The sequence below is a fragment of the Gaeumannomyces tritici genome (assembly GCF_000145635.1).
Source record: "Gaeumannomyces tritici R3-111a-1 unplaced genomic scaffold supercont2.5, whole genome shotgun sequence".
Classification (NCBI taxonomy): Eukaryota; Fungi; Ascomycota; class Sordariomycetes; order Magnaporthales; family Magnaporthaceae; genus Gaeumannomyces; species Gaeumannomyces tritici.
Window position 1 is genome coordinate 1396534 of NW_008804549.1, and position 10565 is coordinate 1407098.

Genomic DNA, 10565 nt, shown 5'->3' on the forward strand with positions numbered 1-10565 from the left:
TTTTTTTCATACGGTGGGATGTAATGAATACGTCAAATCCCAGCCCACCGGGGCTCAGGGGGATGTTGGCTGCAAGTGGCTGCTCTCAGCACATGACTCAGTGGCCAAGGCTTGGAGCGGAGACGGAGTGATTTTTTAGCTCCGCCGGAGTCGGAATCCCGTCTCAGTCAATGTTTTTCCTTCTTAGCTCCTGGCCAAGAAAAGAAGAGAGCAAGCGACCACGAGGAACCTTACGACGCTTGATTCTTCTTCTTATTCTTCAAGACCTGTGTCGTCCTTATTCTTTGACTACCAAAAGTGCCATGGAAAGGTCTTGCGGCATCGAGCTCTCGCAGGTTGCCCCGTTCGAGACCGCCATAAAGTACTAGTACGCTAGCCTAGCCAAGCCCCTGGCTCAGACCCAGAATCCCGGAATCCCAAAATGGCTGCACAAATACCGACCTCCTCCATCATTGGCGCGGGCGTGACCAAAAACAAGGGCCCTCGCGCCTGTACAACATGTGCAAGAGCAAAATCCCGCTGCCGTCCCGGGCCGGTCCCTTCAGCCTGTGAACGGTACGTGGCCTCGTCTGGCGGTGGCCCAGCAGAGAGACTCCAGCTGACCCCCGTCACGTACAGCTGCCATCGGCTCGAGAAGCCATGTTCTTCTCAAACCCCAGCCCCGCCGCGCAAGCGGAAGGAGACGAGGCCCAACAGGATGGCCGAGCTGGAGCGCCGGCTGCAGGACCTCACCAGCAAGCTCCAGCCCGTCGTGGACGCACGGCAGCAGCAGCAGCAGCAGCAGCAGCAGCAGCAACAGCACCACGGCGACCAACAGCTATCGCCGCCCGTGTCTACCCCGGACACCACAGAGGACCAGCTGCCAGTTCCGGCAACCTCCAAGAGGGCCACTAGCATCAGCTCTGGGGGTCTGCTCCACCTGCTACCCGGCATCGGCATCACAGTCGACTCGGCGGTGGAGTCGGACTACGGATCTACCAGCTCCGCCTCGTCCCCGGGCCGCGGCCGCAGTAGCGCCTCGGCTCACACGCCCGTTCCTCCATCTTCCGGGCCGACGCCGGCGCCGGCACCGGGCGAAAAGTCGGTGTGGCTGAACCCGACCGAGGCCGCCTTCCTCCTGAGGGAGTACCACGAGCACATGCAGCACCTGTTCCCCTTCGTCGTCGTGCCCGCGCACGTGAGCTCCGACGAGCTGCGGCGGCAACGGCCCTTCCTCTGGAAGGCCGTCATGACCGAGGCCTGCCACATGGACGGGCGCCGCCAGACGGCCATGGGCCACCAGGTGCTGACCGAGATGGCGGCCGCCACCATCACAGCGTCAGCGTCAGCGCAGACGCTGGACCTGCTGCAGGGCATCCAGCTCCTGCTGGCCTGGTTCAACTTTGGCATGACGAGCTTCCAGATCACGAACCTGCTCTTCCTCGCCCGCTCGCTCTGCTTCTCGCTCGGCCTGGGCGAGCCGCAGGGTAGCGGCGGTGGCCCGCTGACGTCGGCGAGGCTGGAGGAGATGCGGGCGTATGCCTGCACGTACTATCTGGTGACCTTGTGAGTTTGCGACGACGGGCCTCTTCCCCTCCCCCGTGGAGCCGTGGCAAAGTGCTAACCCTCCCTGGGGCTAGAACATTTACGTCCAACAAGAAGCCGGATGCGCTCATGGGCACGTCGCACATCGACGCCTGCTGCGAGGCCATCCAGTCCAGGATGGAGCACCCCACCGACCAGCTCCTGCTACAGCTCGTCAGGGTCCAGCAGCTCATCCAGTCCATCCACCTGGCGCTCGTCCCCTTTGCCCAAAGCGCGCACGCCAGGGGCAACACCACCACCCTGCCGCCCGGCACGCCACCCCTGGGCGTCGTGGTGAGGGACTTCCAGCGGCGGATCGCCGAGTTCGAGCAGAGCGTCCCGGAAGACCTAACGGACCACCCGGGCCTCAGGAGCCACATCACCGTCGCCCACATCCAGCTCTACGAGATCAGCCTCAACGAACTGCCGCGTCCGCCGCCGCCGCCGCCGCCGCCGCTCCCGGACCGCCCCGGCTTCGATACCACCGCGCTTGCCCACCAGGTGGCGGCGGCGGCGGCGGCGGCGGCCGACGAGCCAGAAGAACGGCTCGAGCTCCTCTGGCTGTGCCTCGACGCGTGCCGACGGTACATGGCCTTCCGGTTCAGCGGCGGGGGCGTCCCGCCCGCGCGCAACCCGCGCCCCCACACCGTCTGCCTGTCGGCGTCGCTCGACTTCGTCGTCGCCATGATCACGTCGCTCAAGCTCTGGATGCTGCAGGCGCCGCCGCCCGGCTGGGACCGCGCGTCGGCGCGCAAGGGGCTCAACCTCGAGGTCATGGCCGACCACATGATCGAGGAGCTGCGCGAGGCCGTACTGGATCGGCAGTGCACCATCGCCGGGTACTTTTCTGGTGGCGAGGGAGGAGGAGGAGGAGGAGGAGGGCGGCAGGTGCCCCAAGACGACGACGGGGGCGGCGGCCCGCTAGACCTGTTCGAGACGCTCCGCCAGCGCATGGTGTTCATCCGCACCGCGCTGCTCAGCGAGGCGCGGGACTCTGCCCGGGACGCGCAGGCCGCCGCCGCCTCGGCCCGCGCGGGCCCGTCGGTTGGTGGTGGTGCGAGTGACGCTACTACTACTGCTGCTCGGTGCGCGTACGAGGGGCAGGGCCAGCAGGACCAAAGTACCGGCCAGCGGCTCGAACAAGACAGGCAGGTGCTGCAGCAAGATGAACAACAGCAGCAGCAGCAACAAGAGCAACTAGAACTGCTGCCCCCGCACGTCCCCATGGCGGATCTGGACTTGGATAGCTGGGCGGCAAATCTGTTTATCGGAGAGGAGGACTGGGATCCCTCGACCATGATGGTGTTTGACTGGTCGACGTAGCAGCCGTTGTCAGCTGTTTATTTGTTTTGTATCATTTTGTGGCGTTTTGCAGCGTCTGGGTTTTGGGAGCCAAGTTGGGGTTTTGCGGTTTGACGGCGCCATTGATGTTTATTACGGGACCAGAACCAGGACATCAAACGTCTTGTCGGTTTTGTTCCGAGAACAAATTCCACTCAGCAGGCAGGAATAGACACACACACCTTTTTGACACTGACATTGACACCGACGGCATTGCAAGGCTCGTCCCTGTTTCAGGGGAACCAATCACCAGCACGGATCGCCAACGGTAGCGTGTGTGTGTGACAAGGTCAGCTACCCCCCACACGACGTCTCTCCCCCCTCCCTGCGCCTCGGCTGCCCCGACTGTCCGATCCGGGCTGCCCGCGTGCTCATCATGCGTGCGTGCATCCTTGATAACGTCAGGCGGGGGTGGTGTGGTGGCCGGGAAAAGCGCACGCGGCCGTCGCCACCCTGCAGCATTCCGCACGTCCTTTGAGATAATAGATAGCACGCCGATTTAGAAATTATTCGAGATAAAATCACAAAAAACAGTTGCAGCAACTTCTATTGTTATTCCCACAACCGACTACGCATTTTTCCCACCCAAAACCTCAAATCCCCCTGTTTGTTGAAAACCTCAAGCCATGGAGGAGTCGTGCTGCACTTGCGCGACCCTCCTATCCGACAGCCGCCGCCGCCGCCGCCGCCGCCACCAACACCGAACGGCCGACGACGACAACCAAGACAGCGACGACAGCGCCGGAGCCCTGGACGAGAAGCAGCTGTCGGAAAAGGACGACGAGGTGCCCGACAGGAGGCTGGAGTGCTGCGCGCGCGTGATTTGCGGGCACTGTCTCGACGTATGCCGTCATCACCGTCTTCTTTACTCTTTCCTACCCCCCGCCCCCAGTTGACAAAAGGTCGCCTCGCACAACAGAAAAACGTCCGGTTCGCGACATACTGCCCCTACTGCCAGATCGCCACTGAGGGCCACGACCTCAGCATCCCGTCCGCTGGGCTCCGGAACCCACCGTCGTACGGGGCGGCGACGACGACGACGACGACGACGACGACGACGACGGCGGCCGCCAAGAAGGAAACTCCACCACAGCACCAACACCACCACCACCACCGCCGCCCGCTCACGCCGCCGCCGCCGTACACGACAGCCGCCCCCACACCACCGACCAAGGCCGACGACGACGACGGCGACGACAAGACAGCACCACCGCCGCCGCCGCCGCCACCACCACCACCCCAAGACGTCCTCCACTACCTCGACCACGCCCGCGACACCATCCCCTCCCTCTCGCTGCGCTACAACATACCCGCCGCCGCCCTGCGCCGCGCCAACCGCCTGCCCAGCGACCACCTGCTGCCCGGCCGGCGCGTCATCGTCATCCCCGCTGCTGCCTCCGCATCATCCCCGTCATCCACCCCCACCACCACAACAACAGCAACAACAACAACAACAACACCACCACCCCCACCCCCACCGTCGCTCCAGTCCCTCAGCCCCCACCCCGTCGAGGGCGCGGCCGAGGAGCACCGCAAGGCCAAGGTCCGCCGCTGGATGGTGGCCTGCCGCGAGGCCGACTACGACGTCGCCCTGCTGTACCTCGACCAGGCTGCCTACGACCTCGACGCCGCCGTCGACGCCTACTTTGCCGACGAGGCCTGGGAGCGGGACAACCCGCTGCAGGCCGGCGGCGGCGGCGGCGCGAGGGGGAGGATGGGGAAGGGGAGGAAGGGCGCGGGCGGGCAGTCGCCGTCGTCTGCTGCTCTAGGAGAGTCCGGGTCGTCGTCGTCGGCGTCGGCGTCGGCGCCATCAGCTGAAGCAGCAATAGCGTCTTCCTCCGCCGGCCGCCTGGGCTTCGGCGCCGCGGCCCCCGGCGAGGGCGGCTGGATGTGGGCCGCGCAGGCGCCTTTCCTCAGGCGGGGGCGCAAGAAGGACCAGTCGGGTCCGACACCATGAACACAACACACCAAACAAGATATACTCCTTGGCTGGCCACGAAGTTCAAAGCCATCAAAGGCCCCCCGTCTTGTCATGTCCCATGAATTATATATCTAGATACACAAGGCAGCCACATAGAAATACCAGACGCCGTTCGCCTGCTGACCTGTGTGTGCGCAAGACCGTATTACTTCCAAAGTCCAAATAAATTCAACATCACCCTTGCCTTGCCGCCCGACAAGAGACCGTGATTAAAAGGCAGACCGAGTCCTGATGTCGGAAATCTTGCGCTCGATCTCTCTGACGGACCGGTCCAGCTCGCCCGCAATCATCTGCTTCTTGTCGTTTGGCAGCATGGTGAAGCGCTCGCAGAGATCTCCGTCAATGACGCCCTTGACGGGCACATAGTAGCTCCGGTACATCAGGTGGTCCCTGCCCGCGAGCGGCGGGTCCTCGCTCCGCATGTGCTGCTCGAGCGTCTGGAAGAAGTCGGCGTCCTCACGGCTCACAAACGGTATCAGGACCCCAATCGTGCCCTGGATTCCTCCCCACAGCAGCACCTCCTGCCCGCCCACCACCAGGTTGGTCTTGCAGATGCTTGTGGCTATGTCTTGTGTGTAAACGTGCGCCATCAGCGCCAGCCGGTTCGATGTGCCGTGCAGGTAGTCCCTTGCGTGCATCAGGTGCACCTCGGACCCCGGCTGGTCCGCCTCCTGGCTAGCCTTCTCTGGACATCGCAGGATCCAGATGTTGCCAAATTTGTCGCCGCCCGCAGTGGACTCGTAGTCCACCATGGTAGAGCAAGTCGTCCATCGTTGAATCGAGTCGTCCGCAAACGCTATCAGCTTGTTGGCTTCTTGCTTGTACGCCACGTAAATCAGGCCGTGCTGAGAATCCCCGACAACAATCCGGCTGCCTTGTGTCTGTAGCGACACGATGACCCGCGGCGCCACTTCGGACTGGGCTTTCCGCAGCAGCTGTCGCAAGCCTAGGTCATATATTCTCAGGGACCGCCCGACGCCTGCCACCAGCTTGCCCTGGAACGCCAGCAGCGCCATGGGTGGCTCCTCGACCTTGGTCTTGTGGATGAACTCGAGTTCTCTGCCGTCCTCGAGGAACCGGTACACGTGAATGTAGCCCTCGGTAAAGCACCGTGGGTTCAGTACCATGTCCTTGCCCGTCCCCACGACAAGGAAGCTTTCGCTGTCCTGTGATGCGAACGGAACGACAGCCACGCTGACAGTGGCCTCGTTGTTCTCCAGGTGGATCTGTTGCAGAACGCTGGGCTCACGCTCTTCGCCGTCACCCAGCGGGTCAACGACGCTGATACATGACGCCCATCGTCCATTACCCCGAGGGTATCCAAACTCCTCGGGCGGTAGGACTTTGGTATCCCCATTGACAGCTGTCGGCGCAGCCAAGAGTTGCTCTCTCAGTTCGGGAGGGAGCGTGTTGTTCTCGGCCTCGATGGTGTAGAAAATTGGGTGCGTGGGGTTCTTAATCAGCTTTTTGGGTGTGTATGCGAGAGAAATGGACTTCTGGATCATGCTATCACCCAGCTTGCCAATGGCGCAAATCCTGGTGCGTAAAGCCAAGGTTAGCTTCTGAATTCCAAAAAAAAAAAAAAACGCAGTCGGTATCATGGCATGGAATTTCCACGTCTCAGAAGGAACAATTGGTATCGTACGCGAATACGACATCAAAAAACTCATAAGCCGTAGCTTCAATCTCTCAAGTCTCATCATGGTGATGTGGAAATCCAGTTGAAGAAAAGGGGCGGACAAGACAGAAAAAGAGAGCTTCACATACCGAAGGAACTGGCCCTGGACGCCCACCATGCCCTCCTCGCACTGCTCGCTGCGGAAGTTCCATGCCCACTCAAGCTCCTCATAACTCAGTGGCGTCATAGTGAAGCCCTTGCTGATCGGATCCGAGTAGCCAAGCCATGACCGCGAGCTCAGGGCGAGAACACACGTCATGCCTTGCACCGAGACCTGGAAAAGCCTCACGGCCTTGGGACCTAGGAACTTTTGCCGGGTATCTGTCAGCTCTCCCGTCACTTCGTCGAGGACGGTGCGCAGGTAGACTCCAGAGTTGAGGCCGATATGCAGGTAGAGAGTTGTGCCACCCGATGACGAGTCCTCCATGGCCATAATAGACAAGGCTGAGGGGGCGGCCGTCAGGGCCTGCACCGACTTGCTCTCGAGCGTTGTCTCAGGGTCGAGACTGAGGATCCTGACAGTGCAGTCGTCGCAGCCGACGGCAAGGAAAGAGCTTCTCAGCCGGCCCTCTGGAACCTCCCCGAGGCTCAGACTGGTGACTGTGCCAGACATCTCCTTCCTTTCATCGTACTCTGCCAGCGATCCATCCGTGTCCATCTCAAAGTACACAATCTCTCCGCTACTCAGCGCGACGGCCACCTGTCTTTCGTTGGTAGCAGCCGCGACAATCGAGCGGTGCTGGGGCGTCGGCCACTCGTTCACGACACCGCTACGAATGTGTCGGATCCCCCTGGGATGGACCTGAACCAGCCCATCCTCGCCGAGCTGCTGGACCGCCAGGGTAGACACCGAAGATAGGAAGCCCGTGTCGCTGACCTCCTCGACTGTCTCGCCGATGCTGAGGACAAGGGTTCCGTTTGTAAAGGAAAGCACAATGTAGGAATCGTACTGATCGTCGCGGGCTATTTTGGTCGTCCACACGGCCGATGGAGTACCAGGTAGCTGCGACGCCACAATCTCGTTCACCTCGAGGCCATGCTTGAGCATGCGGAAGGTGCTCCGCGCACCGTTGCCCGAGACAGTGTAGATCTGCGGCGCATCCTCGTCCGTCAGATTGGCCACCTTGAGATCCATCAGCGGGTTCATAGACTCGACACTCTCAACCAGGGCCAAATTCTCGGTAGGCCTGGGGTAGAAGTAAGCAGGCTCATAAGGCTCTGCGGGGTCAGAAGGGAAATTCTCGCTGCTGAACTCAAGCTCTTCGTCGTCATCACCGAGCTTCTCGAACTGGTAGAAGTGGTGGTTGCCGAACTCGCTCGCAACGAATAGGAAGCCACTCTTCAGAATGCACAGGTTGCTCGAGACGGGGATCGTGTCAAAGTACTTGATCTTCAGCCTCTGGACTTCACCCGTCGTGTTTCCCTCTGCGTCCTCCAACATGTCAATAGTGACCTTGAACAGATCTCCATCTTCGGTCTGGAGCAGGAAAAAGAATGCACCGGCGCTTCCCTTGAGCTTGTGCATGACGCCCGAGACGATGTTGCGTTTCCTGTTGGGGTCCTCGGTAGCGCCCTTGCGCCTCGGGATCGGGACGCGGAAGGCGTCTTGGTTGGAGTGCCTGTACGTGATGTTCTCTTGGCCACAGACCAAGACTCCACTGGGGCCATCGCTACCTCCCGGGACCTGGAAGAGCATGTTGGCGGTAGGGTCAACAACGTCGAACCATTTCCGGACGACGTGGTTGAGACCTAGATCGAGCTCGTAGTAGTTGAGCACCGTCTCGACATTCTGCGTGGCATCGCTCTTGGAGTCCTGGTCGGCATCGGTGTAGTCGATCTCAAGGGCAGCGAAGACGGGGTTCGAGTAGCCAACATCGAGGGCCACGAGCGACAGGGTCAAGGTGCCGTTCTTGTGAGCCTCGAGCGGAGACGAGATGGTAAGCTCAGCCTGGGAGTTACGGTTGAGCACATAGACCAGCTTGCAGCGCTCGACCGAGGCAATCAGGCAGGCGCGGCCCTTGGGGTCGGCAGCGAGATATTGCCCCGGGATGACACGGCGCACACCCGATTTGCCAAAGGTCTCGAGATGGATCCTGTGGAACCTGTTCTTGGCTGGAAGGTACTCGATGATGGTGATCCTGCCCGAGTCGCTGGCGATAATTATGTAGTCTGGTGGCAGGCAAGGAACAGCTCAGTGCGTTAGCATTGTCCAGCCCAAGGACAGCCCGAGCTGATGGGAGCCTCGCCCCGACATGACAGGCCCCAGCCTCTGGCGCGCCTCCTGGCGGCATGACGCTGCCATCGGAGGGTGTCGCTTAAGGGTCTAGCGACCCAGCTTCAAGTCACTAAGTGGCCGCCGACAGCGAGGGTGGGGTGGGTGCGCACCTTTGTTGCTCCCCGCGAGCCGGAAGGACGCGAGGTCGCGGATGATGCCAAAGACATCCTGCGAGATGATGGGGAGGATTTTGCCCAGCGTCGGGTCGGGGCGCAGGAGGGTTAGACGCGAGCCCGAGGCGGTGACGATCTGCTGCTCCTTGGTGCCGGTGAACTGGCCGAGGATGGCGATGTTGATGTTTGACGGGGGCTGGATCGTCAGAGAGTACATGAACATATTGGATGTGGTAGCCATTCTGTCCGAGGGTGCGCAGCAGCCTGCGCGGCTTCTCTTCAATCAATGTTGGAGCGCAAGATCGGGCGAGCCCCAGGCTTTGATGCAGCTAGGAGTGGCAGCTGGCAAGCGACGCTGCCGTGACAAGAAGGCGGCTCGATTTTGAAGAATCAATCCTCGGTGCCACGCTCAAGTCCAGCTCTGCACGCGACTAGCAGTAGTAGTCCAAAGCTCCAAGAAAAAAATCAGGTCGTGGTTGGAGGACCCGCTTTTACTGTCCTAACTTTTTAGAGGTGGGGCGCGGAACTTGTGGGATGCATGGAAGTTGGGGAAGGAGCTTCCGTATGGGAATCGATATCGCGAGCTGGGCAATCAGACCACAAAACCAAAGAGCCCCTCCTTGCTGGACAAGAACCGAACCCGGAAGCTCTGGCAGCACACAATGGCGTCGACAGCTGAGCCCGCGGTGCGCGCAGCTCTTGCGACGCTGTGCCGCCCATGTTCTCGGCAAACGGCGAGGCAGCTGGCCCCTCGCGCAGTCCCGCGCCGCCTATACGCCGCTTCTGCGAACAGCCCACGGCGATCAGGGGTCGCAGCGGCAGCAGCAGCAACAGCACCCGCAACGCCCAGGTGTAGCAGCCATGGCGGCGCCCGCACGCCCCTCTCAGCCCACGGCCACGGGCCCCGACAGACCAGCGCCTTCTCCTCGCAAGCGTCGGCCGCCGCCGCCACGTCGGATGCGCCGCAGAAGCGGGTGCTCCGCGCCGACGACCTCTTCCACCCCTTCACCCGCTCGCCCATCCCCGAGATCCGCCAGCGCGCCGCCTACATCCGGCAGCACGCCTACTGCCCGCACCCGGACCACCGCATGGCGCGCATGCAGGGCGGCGAGCTGCTCCCACCGGCCGAGGGCGCCAGCCTAGCCCCGGCCCACGTCGACTTTGAGTGCCCGGACTGCGGCATCCCGGTAGCCTGCAGCAAGGAACACTGGGCCGACCAGTACGAGGCCCACCTCGAGGTCTGCGACGTGCTACACCAGATCAACGAGGACGATCATGATCTGCGGTCCGGCCGCTTCTTCCCCGAGTTCGAGTACGCGGGCCCTCAGATGGACGAGGCCCTCGTCAACATGACCAACTGGGACACTTTGCTGTACACCAGGGGGTTCCACGCCATCAACGACGACCGCAGCATGCGCCAGGCCACGCGCCTCCTGACCTACCCGCTCACCATCGCTAGCATCCTGCACGAGCTCAGCCCCTATCACATCCGCCCCGGCGGCCGCCTAACCCCTGAGGGCCTGAAGAGCCTGAGCGGTATGTGACATGGCATGTGATATGCGTTGTTGGCAGACCAAAACCAAAACAGCAGCTAACGCGCCTTCTTGACACACC

At 61.8% G+C, this 10565-nt stretch overlaps 4 protein-coding genes across 4 annotated transcripts in view; 3 read left to right on the plus strand and 1 right to left on the minus strand.

The window, feature by feature from the left end:
- Positions 1-200: 200 nt before the first annotated feature.
- GGTG_09457 (hypothetical protein) lies at positions 201-3132 on the plus strand. Its single transcript, XM_009227307.1, has 3 exons — positions 201-555; positions 619-1545; positions 1620-3132. The coding sequence occupies exons 1-3, from the start codon at positions 422-424 to the stop codon at positions 2884-2886; spliced, it is 2328 nt and encodes a 775-aa protein (XP_009225571.1). The 5' UTR covers positions 201-421; the 3' UTR covers positions 2887-3132.
- Positions 3133-3284: 152 nt separating this feature from the next.
- Positions 3285-5065, plus strand: GGTG_09458 (hypothetical protein). Its single transcript, XM_009227308.1, has 2 exons — positions 3285-3746; positions 3824-5065. Exons 1-2 carry the CDS (start codon positions 3531-3533, stop codon positions 4859-4861), a joined length of 1254 nt encoding a protein of 417 aa, XP_009225572.1. The 5' UTR covers positions 3285-3530; the 3' UTR covers positions 4862-5065.
- Positions 4924-9390, minus strand: GGTG_09459 (pre-mRNA-splicing factor RSE1). Its single transcript, XM_009227309.1, has 3 exons — positions 8949-9390; positions 6653-8732; positions 4924-6421 (listed from the first exon to the last, which is right to left on the minus strand). Exons 1-3 carry the CDS (start codon positions 9190-9192, stop codon positions 5095-5097), a joined length of 3651 nt encoding a protein of 1216 aa, XP_009225573.1. The 5' UTR covers positions 9193-9390; the 3' UTR covers positions 4924-5094.
- An 85-nt stretch (positions 9391-9475) lies between these two features.
- The window catches only part of GGTG_09460 (hypothetical protein), a 3111-nt gene continuing 2021 nt past the window's right edge, over positions 9476-10565 (plus strand). The window contains exon 1 of the mRNA XM_009227310.1: positions 9476-10487. Coding sequence (XP_009225574.1) covers positions 9614-10487 — 874 coding nt within the window. The 5' untranslated portion in view covers positions 9476-9613. The remainder of the gene's footprint in view (positions 10488-10565) is intronic.

Bases quoted from the DNA above. Each gene is read 5' to 3' on its own strand.
- GGTG_09459 (XM_009227309.1), bottom strand. From the start codon at position 9,192: ATGGCTACCACATCCAATATGTTCATGTACTCTCTGACGATCCAGCCC. The intron at 8,733-8,948 runs GTGCGCACCCAC...GCCTGCCACCAG, and splicing joins GCTCGCGGGGAGCAACAAAG to ACTACATAATTATCGCCAGC. The intron at 6,422-6,652 runs GTATGTGAAGCT...TTTACGCACCAG, and splicing joins GTCCAGGGCCAGTTCCTTCG to GATTTGCGCCATTGGCAAGC.
- GGTG_09457 (XM_009227307.1), top strand. From the start codon at position 422: ATGGCTGCACAAATACCGACCTCCTCCATCATTGGCGCGGGCGTGACC. The intron at 556-618 runs GTACGTGGCCTC...CGTCACGTACAG, and splicing joins GTCCCTTCAGCCTGTGAACG to CTGCCATCGGCTCGAGAAGC. The intron at 1,546-1,619 runs GTGAGTTTGCGA...CCCTGGGGCTAG, and splicing joins ACGTACTATCTGGTGACCTT to AACATTTACGTCCAACAAGA.
- GGTG_09458 (XM_009227308.1), top strand. From the start codon at position 3,531: ATGGAGGAGTCGTGCTGCACTTGCGCGACCCTCCTATCCGACAGCCGC. The intron at 3,747-3,823 runs GTATGCCGTCAT...CTCGCACAACAG, and splicing joins TTTGCGGGCACTGTCTCGAC to AAAAACGTCCGGTTCGCGAC.